We start from the raw sequence: 16,709 nt of genomic DNA on the forward strand, positions 1-16,709 counted from the left end.
TTTTAGCTGAGGGTTCCTTCAGACACCCCGTCCTTCCCATGTATCTGTTGTGTGTAAGGTATGTTGTTTAAGCATTTCCCTTAGCTCTGGACCCTCATGTTGAGCTTTCATTAACACTGCACCATTGCCCATTCCATAAACAGCCAGAAATGTTTCATTTCAGTCAGCCTTTGGCAGCTAACACGGACTGAAAGGACGTGCTCGGGCATCAGAGAGAAGGCATCCTCATGGTCTCAGGATGAGGGAACGGTCCTCTGGGTAGGGTGGGGAGTGGGGGTGGGGGTGGGGGCGGTGGGGTGCATGGTACAGTAAGAGTGCAAAGCGGCTGGTCGGCCGTTTCTGTAAGTTTAAGAGGTAAGTTTTTCATGGGTGGGTGCCTGGAACGTGCTGCCAGAGGAGGTGGTGGAAGCAGGCACATTAGCAACAGTTAAGAGGCCTCTGGATGGGTCCACGAGTAGGGAGGGAATGGAGGGATATGGACCGAGTAAGGGCAGAAGGTTTTGACTTCAGTTTAATGAAGGTATCGTGATCGGCACGGGCTTGGGAGGGGCCTGTTCCTGTGCTGTAATTCTCTTTGTTCTACTTTGTTCTTTGTCCAGCGTTCCCAGAGCATTGCCCCAGGTCTCAGTACTGCTAATCCACAATGCCAACATCTCACCTGATTTACTAAATCATCTCAATATTAGGGCTTACAGCATGAGTGGGCAACCTTAGACAAGCATAGGGTAGAATGTTGGTGTAGTGGTAGTATCACTTGCTTTGTAATCCAGGCTAATGCTCTGGGGGACACGGGTTCAAACCCCACCACGGCAGCTGGTGGAATTTAAATTCAATCAATAAAATCTAGAACTGAAAGCAAATCTCTGTGAGTATTGTCAGGAAACATTCATCTGGTTCAGTAATGCCCCCTTCAGGGAAGGAAATCTGTCATCCTTACCTGGCCTGACCTACAGCTGACTCCAGATACCCAGAGTCCATTTGTGATGACACCTATCAGGCCATTGAGGTTGGTCTATTGGAATATGAGCTCCCTGATTAAGAAGTCAATTGATGGGCCAATCAGGGAGTCTTTGCCTTGTATTTAACCGGGAGTGATGGTTCCTCTAGCACTCCCGAGGGTAGACTGCTGTCTGAATTGTAAATAAAGGAATTTTAGCGAAGGAACTTTTGCCTCCAAGTATTGCCCTCCATCAATTAATTTGATTCATTTGAACTTGTGGCCTGAGGTTCTTGGGAAGAACAGTAGCACCCCGTGAGAAACATTCAGAATCGGAATCCTTTTATTTCCTTCTAGACTCCCTCTGCTGGTATAAGTGCGTACATCACTTTAAGTGGACAAAACGCTCAATGCAATTTTCTATACACTACTTGGACCCTCGTCCTGTCCCCCTACCATTTTGTCCTTCTCTCCTGAGCACACTGAGTCATCAGTGGTACAGTTCCCTCAGTCGTTGTCTATGCTGTCACCCTCATTCCCACATTCCCCACTGCCCACAAACATGGTAGGCAATGGAAGCCAAGTTCCATCCTGTGTTTGCCCCAATATCTGTATCCTTTGCAGTATCCAATTGGGATTGGGAGTGAGTCTTTCTGTTCTGTAGCTCTGAATTAGTGCTCTCTTCCAGATCTCAGAGGGTTGAAGGGCCTGTTCCTGTGCTGTATTGTAACAGAGAATAGGGGTCGAACACGGAACGCTTATGGTCAGTGTCACTTAGTCCAAGGACAGGCACTGAGCCCCTTGTGGGGCGGGGGGAACTGACCGCAATGTGTAACAATGAACAATCCCCTACTCAGCGTCAATCCCAAAACTCAGCGCCCAGCAACCCTCGCAAGCTCGAAGCTCATTGGCCGCCAGGTCAGCTACTCATTCTGGAGGTTGCGGTGGGTGGCAGAGATGAGAGACTGGACAGGAAGCTGCTGCTTCTCCTCCGATGGCGGATGTAGCCTCTGAGGTGGAGCCGGAGCTTGCGGTGGAGCGAGGCGTAGATGAAGGGGTTGTAGCAGGAGGAACTCATCGCCACCCAGTGGCAGGACAGGTGGAGGACCTTGATGTACTTGTAGTTGAGGATAGTCAGGTCAATGTCCACGTCGATGATCAAGTTCAGGATCTGCAGCGGCAGCCAGCAGATGGCGAAGACCACGACCGAGATGATCAGGAGAATGAAGGTCTTCCTTTTGTCTTTACTCCACTTGCTGTGGTTCCTCCCAGCCACACTTCTCTTCTTGAGGTGGGCGGTGATAGCGCTGTAGGAGATGATTATGGCGGACAGCGGGAGCACGTAGGACAACAGGAAGATGGTGCAGGAGTATGCCAGCCTCAGTGCCTCAAGGCTCGGCCAAAACTCAGCACAAACGGTAAAACTGACCCCGGTGAGCTCCAGGTACCTGGTCTGGATGGTGGCTGGGCAGGCCAGGGCAAGAGACAACAACCATATGGCAATAATGGTGAGGATGAACCAATGGGAGGTTATCCTTCGGCGGATGGGGTGGGCCACCACCACGTAGCGGTCCACCGCGATGGCCGTCAGCGAGAGGACGGAGACGTAGACTGTGGCCAACTGCATGAGGGAGACAAAGTGGCACATGAAGCTCCCAAACAGCCAGCCGCGCAGCTCGAAGGCGTAGGACAGGGTGAGGGGCACGCAGGTCAGGCACATGAGGAGGTCGGAGAACGAGAGGTTGCCGATGAAGAAGTTGGTGGCGTTATGGAGCTTCTTGTCCAGGGCGATGCTGACAATCAGGAAGAGGTTGCCCACGCAGGCCACGGCCACCAGGGCGCAGTATAGCAGGATGAAGAAGGACTTGTACCGCTGGAGTGGATCGGTGTCAGGAATGTTCCCCAAGGAACTACCATTGAAGAAGCTACCATTTTCCACTGTCTTGATTTCCATCAGTTCCTTTGCACATCAGCCTTTGGTGGTCACCCTTCAAACAAAACACAATGTTTTATGATGGCTGACTGAGGCCACTCAGCCCATTGGGACTATGGGGGCTCTTTAGAAAGTCCATCCTAATTAGTCACACTCTCCTACCCCTTTCCCTTTACCCTTCCCCAACAACGAGCAATGCCTTTGGCTGGCAACCAGATGACAATAAGATTCGGATTCCCGGATTCTGTCCATGCTTCCCAGATTCTGTCCACTCTTCCCGGATTCTATCCACTCTTCCCACCTCCTCTGATTCCCACCCTCCCATTTTTTCACTTATTTTCTGCAAACACGAGGCTGTCCTATGAGGAAAGGTTCACTTGACCGGGCCTGTATTCACTGGCCCGGTTTCGAAAGGTGAGAGGAGATCTGATTGAGGGCTGGACAGATTAGATGCACAGAAGGTGTTTTCCCTGCTTAATCCATAACCAGGGGCTCACAGCCTCAGGATATAGGGTAGACCATTTAGGACAGAGGTGAAGAGAAATTTCTTCACTCAGACGGTGGTGAACCTGTAAAGTTCGATGCCACGGAAGGCCGTGGAGGTGCAAATGAGTTTCCCTGGGAGGGTGTGTATGGACTGGGATGTTCTCCAAGATTTTCCCATCTACATGAGAACTCACTGGGTCTGATTCTCCCATCCCGACATGCAGGGCCTAGGGGACAAGGGGGAGGAACTAGGGGAGGAAGGGGGTGAGGCCAGGGGTCCAAGGGGTGTGGCCAAGGGGGCTGGGACAAGGGGATGGGGTCAAGGGGGATGGAGCCTATTGTGGGTGGGGCTTCGGGGTGATCGGTGGGGTTGTGGGTGGCGGTGGCGGTCCTGCTGCCATTCTGTGTTGGATCAGTCGGGCTGGAGAGAGGCCAGAAATCGGGGCGGGCTGGTGGGGGGGGGGGGGGGGGGGCAGGGGTGTGGTCTGCTGGGTGGGGAGGTTTGCGTCTTGGGGGGTTGGGGGGGGTGGTCTCCCTTCCAGGGTGTGGGTCTCCCTCTCAGGGTGGGGGAATCGCCACTGCTGATGTTGGGGAGCGGTTCGGGGTGGGGAGGCAGCTGGAGGTCGCGGTTCTCGGGGGACGGAGCAGTTTGGGGCTGGACCAGGAATACCTGTTTGAGCCACGATCGAGCCATGGGCGTGGCGCGAGGGGCAGCAGTGAGGGGATCCCGGGTTGGCCAGCAGACTACAGGCCGACAGATCGGGGCCACTGCGCGTGTGCAGAGTTCTGGAACTGTCAGACTCCGCCTCCCCCGAGCTTTTAATGATATCCCCAGTTGTGACCTCAGCATTGCACAGAGTGCGGAGATTCCAGTCTGAGATCCCACTGTAAAAACAGTCACAATTTACACCCGTTTTCTCGCCAATTCAACACTTTTGGGAGAATCGTCCCCACTATTTCCATCACTGTCCCTCATTGGGTAAAAGTTTGCTGAAATCTGGAACTCTGCGGAATCTAGGGATTAACTGAATATTTGGGATCGATAGGTTTAGTTGAGCTGGTTTATTTCGGATCAGTGGGGATTGGAGTTAAACTCTAATTGAGGGCCGAATGGCCTCCTCCTCTAATGTCGTACATTTAGAAATAGGGGGTGAAAGGCAGACTACTTCCCCTCCCACCCCTACGGCCAAGGTCAGCCATGGGCATGGATCTTGCTTTGTAATTAACTCTTAGCCACCCGCTCCGCACACACGCTAACTCGAGGAACGCACAGACTCTTCGTTGCAGCCACAACATTTTCCAGTTCTGAATCATTCACTGTTCACAGCTGTTCAGTTCTGATTCAGATCTTCATGTGCGGGATATCAAATTGCCTAACTAAGGAAATTTAACTATAAATCATTGCGACTCAGCTCAGAAGCTGCTGGAACTGCCTGGTGCTACTCAAATGCCTTTTGGATGGTAGTTCTGAGTTTCACTGGCACCCCCTCTCGCTCCTGCTCCCAATGCCCCTCTCGCTCCTGTTCCCGATTCCCCTCTCGCTCCTGCTCCCAATGCCCTTCTCGCTCCTGTTCCCGATTCCCCTCTCGCTCCTGTTCCCGATTCCCCTCTCGCTCCTGCTCCCGATGCCCCTCTCGCTCCTGTTCCCGATTCCCCTCTCACTCCTGCTCCCAGTGCCCTTCTCGCTCCTGTTCCCGATTCCCCTCTCGCTCCTGTTCCCGATTCCCCTCTCGCTCCTGCTCCCAATGCCCCTCTCGCTCCTGTTCCCGATTCCCCTCTCGCTCCTGCTCCCAATGCCCTTCTCGCTCCTGTTCCCGATTCCCCTCTCGCTCCTGTTCCCGATTCCCCTCTCACTCCTGTTCCCGATTCTCCTCTCGCTCCTGTTCCCGATTCCCCTCTCGCTCCTGTTCCCGATTCCCCTCTCCCTCCTGTTCCCGATTCCCCTCTCGCTCCTGTTCCCGATTCCCCTCTCACTCCTGCTCCCAATGCCCCTCTCGCTCCTGTTTCCGATTCCCCTCTTGCTCCTGTTCCCGATTCCCCTCTCGCTCCTGTTCCCGATGCCCCTCTCGCTCCTGCTCCCAATGCCCTTCTCGCTCCTGTTCCCGATTCCCCTCTCGCTCCTGTTCTCAATGTCCCCCTCCCTCCGGTTCCCAATGCCCCTCTCATTTCTGTTCCCAATGCCCCCCAGCTCCTGTTCCCAATGCCCCTCTCGCTCCTGTTCCAGTGCCCCCCCAGCTCCTGTTCCCAATGCCCCTCTCGCTCCTGTTCCCGATTCCCCTCTCGCTCCTGTTCCCGATTCCCCTCTCGCTCCTGCTCCCGATTCTCCTCTCGCTCCTGTTCCCGATTCCCCTCTCGCTCCTGTTCCCGATTCCCCTCTCGCTCCTGTTCCCGATTCCCCTCTCGCTCCTGTTCCCGATTCCCCTCTCGCTCCTGTTCCCGATTCCCCTCTCGCTCCTGTTCCCGATTCCCCTCTCGCTCCTGTTCCCGATTCCCCTCTCGCTCCTGTTCCCGATTCCCCTCTCCCTCCTGTTCCCGATTCCCCCTCCCTCCTGTTCCCAATGCCCCTCTCGCTCCTCTTCCCAATGCCCCTCTCACTCCTCTTCCCAATGCCCCTCTCGGTTCTGTTCCCAATGCCTCCCCAGCTCCTGTTCCCAATTCCCCTCTCACTCCTGTTCCCAATTCCCCTCTCACTCCTGTTCCCAATGCCCCTCTCGCTCCTTTTGCCCACTGCCCTCCTTCATCGGTTACCTGCTGCTGCCTGGACGTAGCACCGTTAGGGGTTACCACCAACGTTGAGACACACAGACTCTTACAGCCTCCGAGAGATGGAAATCCCAGTGAGGAAGCCCGGAACGGTGAGGAGCGATTTTACTCAATCTCATTGGTCGATGCTCCTTAGTGGGCTCGAATGATAAATGCCGGGGGTGGAGATGGAATAGGGGAGAGGATTTAAAGAGACTGCGTACTGTGTAAACTCAGCCCAGTCATCACACACTGACTCCTGGAAAAACTGCAAACTTCTGTAGATTGTTGTTATTCTAATTTAAATTGGATGAGGAATCTCAAAGTGATTTGAACTATTCAAGAGGTTAAATTTTTTAGTACATAGGCACATATTTCCTCTGTTCATTAATCTTTGCTCTTGGCAATGTTGCTGACTCTTGTCTCTTTCCTGTCTGTTCCTCTCCCTCCTCCTATTGAGAAACATCGGAGAATCCATCGACTGCCTGGTGATCACTCTCTGCGCACGTGTGGCAATCTAGTCAGGGAGAGGCAACTCTGCAGCTGTGGGAGGCATCATGGACGTAACCCATCCCAACCCCAAAATGTTGTTACAGTGTGCGACTTGTGATGATCCAGGTCAGAAACTTCCACAAAATCAGCCTAGCCCATGGACAGCATTTTACCATCACACAGAATTGGGGTGGGCGCGGCTCACGGAACGGAATTCTCTGTTGGCCTCAGGTGGGATTTTACGAGCCTTGCCCGAGCGGGTTGGTAAAATACCGGACCATATGTTTTGCATCTCAAATTTGGCATCAGGGTGAGCATTTTGCCCCCAGTATGATTCAGGTGAGCCATGAGGGAGCTTTTATCAAACATAGTTAATTTAAGAATATAGTTAACATGTATAGTAAGAAAATTAGCAAGAACTCTCATCAATTACAAACATAGAAATAAAACTATAACGTATAACTCTTAATGAATACACATAAACTGTCCAATTCAAAACCAATCTCCACAAACAGCCCTTCAAACAGGTTCAATGCAGCAAAGTCTACTGCTCACGTGATACTGGGATTAAGGACTTCAGTTCACTTCTGCAGTCAAGTGTTCTTGAGACTCAGAATAGTTTGAAGACAAGGCAGCTTCCCAAAGTACCAGACAGACTCTGGCCCAGCACCCCCAGCAATACCAGATTACCTTTCAGGAAACCAAGAGAATGTTCAAACCAAAAGGGAGAGAGGGAAACCATTACTTTTTAGCTTGCTGTCCTTCTAAAACACTAAAAACTCAAACCTGCAACCGAAACGGAAAATCAATTCTTACCTGCACACAGTACTTTTTTTGACTTCCAATGATGACATCTTGTATGTCTGTGAGCATGAATTATAAAAAAAACCTTTAAAGGTACATGCACATCACAATTAACATATAATAAGAAAATTAGCATAACTTTTACCAATAACAAAAAAAAACCATGATGTGGTATGAACCTTAACAGCTAGGTATTGTGTTCCAAATCAAAAAACCTCCACAAACATAAACTCACCCTCTCGGCTTAGCACAGAAAGCAAGTATGCTCGTGTGACTTTGTAACTCCTGTTATGGCTTAGCCCTTTGGATGCTGAATTAAAACTCTGACTTCCCAGTCCTGGAACTTTCAGCACAGTTTATTTATTAGATATCAGTGTCAAAGCTTGGCACAGACTGGATGGACTGAATGGCCTTCGGTGCTGCTTACGCAGTTTTGTTTTATTTTAAAACATTTTCTTTGTGTCGCAAGTAGACTTACATTAATGCTGTGATGAAGTTACTGTGAAAATCCCCTAGTTGCCACACTCCAGTGCCTGTTCGGGTACACGGAGGGAGAATTTAGCGTGGCCAATGCATCTGACCAGCACATTTTTCAGACTGTGGGAGGAAACCGGAGCACCCGGAGGAAACCCATGCAGACACGGGGAGAAAGTGCAGACTCCACACAGACAGTGACCCAAGCCAGGAATCGAACCCGGATCCCTGGGGCTGTGAGGCAGCAGTGCTAACCCACTGTGCCACCGTGCCACCCTTGCTGAGATGGGAATTTCAGAGCTAAGAGCCCAGGCAGCTAAATACACAATCTCCAACTGAAGAAATTAAAATCGGGAATTTCTAAAAGGCCAGAAGGAGAGGAATGCAGAAATCTGAGTGGTTGTATGATTGGAGGCGATAAGAGAGATAGGGATTTTTAAAAACTTTTAAGTTATTAGTCACAAGTAGGCTTATATTAACACTGCGATGGAGTTACTGTGAAAATCCCATAGGCGGCACACTCCAGCACTTGTTCCAGGCACACTGAAGGAGAATTTAGCATGGCTGATGCATGCATCCAGCACATCTTTGGACTGTGGGAGGAAACCGGAGCACCCAGAAGAAACCCATGCAGACACGGGGGAGAAAGTGCAGACTCCACACAGACAGTGGCCTGAGGCCGGAATCAAACCCGGGTCCCTGGCCCTGGGAGGCAGCCATACTAACCACTCTGCCACTGTGAACTTTCCCGTCCCGCCTGCCACAGAATTTGTACAAAAGGAAGAAAGAAACAAAGAACAATACAGGGCAGGAACAGGCCATTCGGCCTTCCAAGCCTGTACAGATCATGTGTTCCTAACTAGACCATCCATTTGTATCCCTCTATTCCCAGTCTGTTCATGTGGCTATCTAGATAGGTCTTAAATGATCCTAGAGTGTCTGCCTCAACCACCTCGCTTGGTAGTGCATTCCAGGCCCCCACCACCTTCTATGTAAAGTACGTCCCCCGCATATCCGTACTGAACCTTGTCCCCTCCCTTACCTTGAACTTGTGACCCCTTGTGTTTGTCATTTCTGACCTGGGAAAAAAGCTTCCAGCTGTTCACCCTATCTGTGCCCTTCATAATTTTATAAACTTCTATTAGGTCACCCCTGAACCTCCATCTTTCCAGGGAGAACAACCCTAGTTTACTCAGTCTCACCTTGTAGCTAATTGTAGCGGGCGGGACACTGACCATGCACAGGTCCCTTTACCTCCAACGAGATTTTCCAGACTTGCAGTGAGCGCAACCGGAAAATCCCTCCCGCAAAGGTTTTCTGGGAAGATTGCCCCAGTTTCAGTGTGAGTCTCAGAGCTCACTGCTCTGAGCTTATCTCTGTAATGGCTATCACACTCATAGAATCCCTGCAGTGCAGGAGGAGCCATTCGGCCCACTGTGCCTGCACTGACAACAATCCCTCCCAGGCCCTGTCCCCATAACCCCACACATTTACCCTGACACTGAGGGGCAATTCAGCATGGTCAATTAACCTAACCTTTTTGAACTGTGGAGCACCTGGAGGAAACCCACGCAGACACAGGGAGAATGTGCAGATTCCACACAGACAGTGACCCAACCCGGGAATTGAACCCGGATCCCTGGCGCTGGGAGGCATCAGTGCTAACCACTGTGTCACCGTGCCACCCTCTTATTTATCTTTATTGTGTTATCAGTTTGTCCGCCGTGCTGTGAATACGGTGTGCATTCTGATAAAGAGCCTTCAATTGGGTCTTTTGAGGACTCTGGATCTGTGTTCGTTGGAGTTTAGGAGGATGAGGGAGGATCTAATGAGAACTCACAGAATACTGCGAGGCCTGGATAGAATGGATGTGGAGAGGATGTTTCCACTCGTGGGAGAGACTAGAACTCAAGGGCACAACCTCAGAGTGAAGGGACGACTCTTTAAAACTGAAATGAGAAGTAATTACTTCAGCCAGAGACTGGTGAAACCATGGAATTCATTGCCACAGAGGAGGCCGGGACATTGAGTGTCTTTAAGACAGAGATAAATAAGGAGTTCAAGGATTACAGTGAGAAGGCAGAAGAATGGGGATGAGAATCATATCAGCCATGATTGAATGGCAGAGCAGACTCAATGGGCCGAATGGCCTAATTCTGATTCTATACCTTATGGCCTTTCTCACCATTTTCCCCTTATTTGCTGGTGTGCCCCTGTGAATGGAAATTCTGTCCCTTCCAGTCCCTTTTAGGTTGTCGTTCCCTGCATTGTTACCCCACCATATTACCCCGTCATTTTATAGAATCAAAGAATCCCCACAGTGCTGAAGGGGGCCATTTGGCCCATCGAGTCTGCACTGACCATAGTCACACTCAGGCCCTATTCCTGAAACCACATGTATTTACCCTAGTTCATCCCCCTGACACTAAGGGGCAATTTAGCACGGCCAGTCCACCTCGCCTACACATCTTTAGACACTAAGGGGCAATTTAGAATGGCCAATTCCCCTAACCTGCACATCTTTGGACACTAAGGGGCAATTTAGCATGGCTAATCCCCCTAACCTGCACATCTTTGGACGCTAAGGTTTTAGTAATCATCGGCAATGATAACCTAAGAGGGTCTGGAAGGGTCAAAAGTTACAATCACAGGGACAAATGTTGTGCCTTTGGTTAAAATGGGCTACAAGGAAAAGCCTGGGAACTACTGGCCAGTGAGCCTTACATCTGTGGTGGGCAAATTATTGGAAGGTATTTTGAGACACAGGATCTACAGGCATTTAGAGATGCAACGACTGATTAGGCACAAATTTAATTGGACTTTTTGAAAAGGTAACCAAGAAGGTAGATCAGGGCAGTGCAGTTGATGTTGTCTACATGGACTTTAACAAGGCCTTTGACAAGGTACCATATGGTAGGCTGTTGCGTAAGGTTAAATCTCATGGGATCCAGGGTGAGGTATCTAAATGGATACAAAATTGGCTTCTTGACAGAAGCCAGAAGGTGGTTGTGGAGGGCTGTTTTTCAAACTGGCAGCCTGTGACCAGCGGTGTGCCTCAGGGATTAGTGCTGGGCTCACTGTTATTTGTCATTCATACTAATGATTTGGATGAGAATACAGGAGGCATTGTTAGTAAGTTTGCAGATGACACTAAGATTGGTGGCATAGTGGGCAGTGAAGAAAGTTATCTCCAATTGCAACGGGATCTTGATCAATTGGACCAGTGGGCTGGCAAACGGCAGATGGAGTTTAATTTGGACAAATGCGAGGTGATGGATTTTGGTATGTCGAACCAGGGCAGGACTTACTTAGTTAATGTTAGGGCGTTGGGGGAGAGTTACAGAACAAAGAGATCACGGGGCACACGTTCATAGCTCCTTGAAGTCACAGATGGACAGTGTGGTGAAGAAGGCATTCAGCATCCTTGGTTTCATCGGTCAGAACATTGAATACAGGAGTTGGAATGACTTGTTAAAGTTGTACAAGACATTGGTAAGGCCACACATGGAATACCATGTGCAATTCTGGTCAGCTTATTATAGAAAGGATATTATTAAACTAGAAAGAGTGCAGAAAAGAATTACTAGGATGCTATTGGGACTTATGGTTTGAGTTATAAGGAGAGGCTGGATAGACTGGGACATTTTTCTCTGGAGTGTCGGAGGCTTAGGGGTGATCTTTTCGAGGTCTATAAAATAATGAGGGGCACAGATCAGCTAGATAGTCAATATCTTTTCCCAAAGGTAGGGGAGGCTAAAATTAGAGGGCATGGGTTTAAGGGGAGAGATACCAAAATGTGCAGAGGGGCAATTTTTTCACACAGAGGGTGGTGAGTGTCTGGAACAAGCTGCCAGAAGTAGTAGTCGAGGTGAGTACAACGTTTTTTGAAAAGCATTTAGATAGTTACATGGCTATGGTGGGTATAGAGGGATATGTGCCAAATGCGGGCAATTGGAATTAGCTTAGGGGTTTTATAAAAGAAAGGGCGGCATTGACAAGTTGGGCCGAAGGGCCTGTTTTCATGCTGTAAACCTCTATGACTCTATGGCTAAGGGGCACTTTAGCACGGCCAACCCACCTAACCTGCACATCTTTGGAGTGTGGGAGGAAACTGGAGCACCCGGAGGAAACCCACGCAGACACGGGGAGAATGTGCAGACTCCACGCTGACAGTGACCCAAGTCAGGAATCAAACCCGGGTCTCTGGAGCTGTGAGGCAGCAATGCTAACCACTGTGCCAATATGCCGTTCCTTTATTTTAACTTTATTTTTTTTAAATAAAGTTAAAGTTTATTTATTAGTCACAAATAAGACTTACATTAACACTGCAATGAAGTTCCTGTGAGATTCCCCTAGTCGCCACACTCCAGCACCTGTTCGGGTCAATGCACCCTAACCAGCACGTCTTTCAGACAGTGGGAGGAAACAGGAGCACCCGGAGGAAACCCACGCAGACATTTGGAGAGAATGTGCAGACTCCACACAGACAGTGACCCAAGCCAGGAATCAAACCCGGGTCCCTGGCGCTGTAAGGCAGCAGTGCTAATCACTGTGCCACCGTGCCACCCCTTATATTTTACTTTAACTATCCAAATTTTCCCTCATGTGCACCTTCCCCGTCCCCAGTATTTAGTTTTAAATTCTTCTCCTCTGAAGGATTACCCTTAAGTTCACAGAAGGGACACTGTTGCTAAGTTCCACTAGGTAGTGCTGTTTATACACAAATGTAGTCCTTTCGGTACCTTGTCTGCTTTCTTGCACCTCTGTAAAAACCTGATGTCTGTGTCAATATGTGCAATCTTCTTGGAGATCCTCTCCACTTGGATCCGGCAGTTTGCAGTGTCGATAGTAGTCATGACATGGAGATGCACCTCCACATCATCATATACACAAGTGTGCAGCAAGCCAGTGAAACACCACGAACAGCAGTAAAGTGAGGCAGTTACCTTACTGGTGCAGAATTTTCACTTGTGTCGGGGATGCCAACATCTCCAGGGCTTTCCTGGTGCCTCCTGGAATTGAGGGCACATCTTCCGAGCATTGCTGTCTGGGGAATGGGGAAAGATCGCAGGAACGCTGAAAGAAATGTACAATAGCGTCACTTTCTTTTCTCAGTTACACAAGGAACAGAGACGGGGAGGGGAATTTAAAACAGTTGTCTAGCGGACAGAGTTCTGAGCTCTGGAGGAGGCACTGTGACACAGTGGGTTAGCACTGCTGCCTCACAGCGCCAGGGACCTGGATTCGATTCCCGGCCTCGGGTCACAGTCTGTGTGGAATCTGTACATTCTCCCCGTGTCTGCGTGGGTTTCCTCCAAGTGCCCCAGTTTCCTCCCACAGTCCAAAAGACAAGCTGCTTAGGGTGCATTGGCCGTGCTAAATTCCCTCTCAGTGTACCCAAACAGGCGCCGGAGTGTGGCGACTAGGGGATTTTCACAGTAACTTCATTGCAGTGTTAATGTAAGCATACTGATAAATAATCTTTATAACAGGTTGGGCAACCCTCTGGTTTGTTTAGGCAGCTTGGCCATGGTAAATGTGGAAGCAATGGCCTCATGCTATTATCCAGAAACTCAGCTAATGTTCTGGGGACCCGGGTTCGAATCCTGCCACGGCAGATGGTGGCATTAGAATTCAATAAAAACAAAATCTGGAATTAAGAATCTACTGATGACGTGAAACCATTGTCGGAAAAACCCATCTGGGTCACTAATGTCCTTTAAGAAAGGAAATCTGCCGTCCTTACCCAGTCTGGCCTACATGTGGCTCCAGAGCCACAGCAATGTGGTTGACTTTCAACTGCCCTCCAAGGGCAACTCAGGATGGGCAATAAATGCTGGCCCAGCCAGCGATGTCTGTGTCCCATTAATTAAGAAAAAAGGGGTTATGGGGATAAGGTAGGGATGAGCATGGATAATATGCTCTTTCAGAGAGTCAGTACAAACTAAGTGGACTGAATGGCCTCCTTGCGCACTGTAGGGATTTTATGGTATGGTTCTAACACTAACTCCAGTCAATCAAAAAAGTATATTATTGGCAAAGTGGCAAATAAAAATTGTGCCACACAAGTGCCAGGCAGTGACCATCTCCAACGTGAGAGAATCTAAACATGTCCTATTGATGTCCAATAGCGTTATTGTCTCTGAATCCCCCAACTCCAACCTCCTGGGGTTACCATTGACCAGAAACTGAACTGGACCCAGCCATGTAAATACAGTGGCTAAACAGCAGGCTGGGAATCCTGTGGCGAGTAACTCACCTCCTGCCTCCCCCAAAGCCTGTCCACCATCTACAGGGCACAAGTCAGGATGGAATACTCCCCACTTGATTGGATGGGTGCAGCTCCAACAAGGGCATGGGGGCATTGGCTGATGGGGGTGGCACGGTAGCACGGTGGTTAGCGCTGCTGCTTCACAGCTCCAGGGACCTGGGTTCAATTCCCAACTCAGGTCACTGTCTGTGTGGAGTTTGCGCATTCTCCTCGTGTCTGCATGGGTTTCCTCCGGTTTCCTCCCACAGTCCAAAGGTGTGCGGGTTAGGTTGATTGGCTATGATAAAATTGCCAGTGTCCTGGAACGCATAGGTTAGAGGGATTAGTGGGTAAATATGTACGGATATGGGGGTAGGACCTGGGTGGGATTGTGGCAGACTCGATGGGCCAAATGGCCTCTTTCTGCACTGTAGGGTTTCTATGATTATATAACTCACCAAGGCTCCTTCAACAGCACCTTCCAAACCCATAACTTCCACCGCCTCAAAGGGTAAGATAACAGATACATGGAAACGCCACCACCCTCCAAATCATCCACCAACATGACTTGGCAATACATCCTTCACTGTCGCTTAATCAACATCCTGGAACCTCTCCCTGACAGCGCTGTGGGTGTTCCCACGCCACTTGGACTGCAGTGATTCAAGATGGCGGCTCACCCACCGCCTTCTCAAGGGGCAATTTGGGATGGACAACAAATGCTGGCCAGAGGCATCAGAAACTGTGAATGAATAATCTTTTTTAAATGGTTGACTGACAGGATTATGGATAAGTTGCTCAAGATAAACCGAAACAAAAAGGTCAGCCTGATCACTTGAGTAAGAAAGTCACTGAGCTTCTCATTTTGGAATGATATGGCCTAGTGGTATTATCGCTACACTATTAATCCTGAAACTCAGCTAAAGCCCCGGTGGCCTTGGTTCGAATCCCACCACGGCCTCCAAACCCGCCATATTGACCCAAGCCAATTGAGTTGGCATTACCAGATTTGTGAGGATGTTGCCAGCACTTAGTGGGCCTGAGTTATAGGGAGCGTTTGGTGAGGCTAAGGCTTTATTCCTTGGGATGCAGTTGAATGAAGGGTGATCTTGCTGAGATACGCAAAATCCTGAGGGGCATAGATAGGATGAATGCAAATGGGGCAGGATGTCCTAGCCACACTCACCCCAAGGTTAGAAAGTCCTGCCCAAAGTCAATGGACCTTTGCATGGTCCGCGTCTCGCCCGCTACGATTCCCGTGGCGGGCGGGATGGGAATATTCCACCCATAGCCTTTCCCCAGGGAAGGAGAATCGAAAACTAGGGGGCACAGGTTAAAGGTGAGAGGGGAAAGATTTAAAAAGGACCTGAGGAGCAACTTTTTCATGCAGAGGGTGGTGTGTGTATGGAATGAGCTGACAAAGTGGTTGAGGCGGGTACAATAGCAACATTTAAAAAGCATTTGGATAAGAACACGGATGGGAAAGGATGAGAGGGATATGGGCCAAAGGCGGGCAACTGGGACTAGCTAGTAGCACACCATGGTCGGCATGGACTGGTTGGGCTGAAGGGCCTGTTTCCATGTTGCATTGCTCTATGACTCTATAACAAGATACAGTTGTGGTTCTATAATTGGCTTCACTGTCCACAAGGGTGATGGTAAGTGTTCTCTCTCCAAACTTTCAGTTTTGAGTATATTTAACAACAATTATCATTTACTAATTGATTACCAGCTGTTAGTTAATGGCGGAAAATTAATGAGATAGAGAGTTAATGAGAGAGTTAACGAGAAAGAGAGAGGGTTAATGAGTTAGCGAGAGTTAATGAGAGAATTAAGAGGGAGAGAGTTAATGAGAGAGTTACTGAGAGAGTTAAATAGAGAGTTAATGAGTTAATGAGGGACTTAATAAGCAAGTTAATGAGGGAAAGAGTTAAATACCAAGTTAATGAGAGACAGAGTTAATGAGGGAGTTAATGAGGGGGAGAGTTAATGAGAGAAAGAGAGTTAATCAAAGAGTTAACGAGACAGTTAATGAGACAATTAAAGAGGGAGTTAATGAGAGAGAGAATTAATAAGAGAATTAATGAGAAAGTTAATGAGAAAGAGTTAATGAGAGAGTTAATGAGAGAGTTATTGTGGCAGTTAATGAGGCAGCTAATGAGAGAGTTAATGAGAGATTAATGAGAGAGAGAGTTAATGAGAGAGTTAATGAGAGAGTTAAACGAGAAAGAGAATTAACAAGGGAGTTAATGAGGGAGAGGATTAATGAGAGTTTTAATGAGTTGATGAGGAACTTAATGAGAGTTAATGAGGTAGTTAATGAGAGAGATAATGAGAGAGTTAATGAGAGGGTTAATAAGGGAGAAAATTAACGAGAGAGTTAATGATGGAGAAAGTTAATGAGAGAGAGAAAGTGAATGAAAGAGTTAATGAGAGTTAAAGAGAGAGTTGATGAGAGAGTTAATGAGAGAGTTAATGAGGGAGTTAATGAGAGAGTTAGTGACAGAGAGAGGTAATGAATGAGTTAATGAGGGAGAGAGTTAATGAATTAATGAGAGAGTTAATGAGAGAGAGAGTTAATGGGGGAGTTA

At 48.9% G+C, this 16,709-nt stretch overlaps 1 protein-coding gene across 1 annotated transcript; it reads right to left on the reverse strand.

Moving 5' to 3' along the window:
- Nucleotides 1–1,856: 1,856 nt before the first annotated feature.
- On the reverse strand, nt 1,857–7,423 carry LOC145362145 (prolactin-releasing peptide receptor-like). Its single transcript, XM_080218200.1, has 2 exons — nt 7,407–7,423; nt 1,857–2,925 (listed from the first exon to the last, which is right to left on the reverse strand). The coding sequence occupies exon 2, from the start codon at nt 2,889–2,891 to the stop codon at nt 1,857–1,859; it is 1,035 nt and encodes a 344-aa protein (XP_080074326.1). The 5' UTR covers nt 2,892–2,925; nt 7,407–7,423.
- Between the last annotated feature and the right edge of the window lie 9,286 nt (nt 7,424–16,709).

Source organism: Carcharhinus amblyrhynchos, unplaced genomic scaffold, assembly GCF_965287045.1.
Source record: "Carcharhinus amblyrhynchos unplaced genomic scaffold, sCarAmb.v2.hapA scaffold_37, whole genome shotgun sequence".
NCBI lineage: Eukaryota > Metazoa > Chordata > Chondrichthyes > Carcharhiniformes > Carcharhinidae > Carcharhinus > Carcharhinus amblyrhynchos.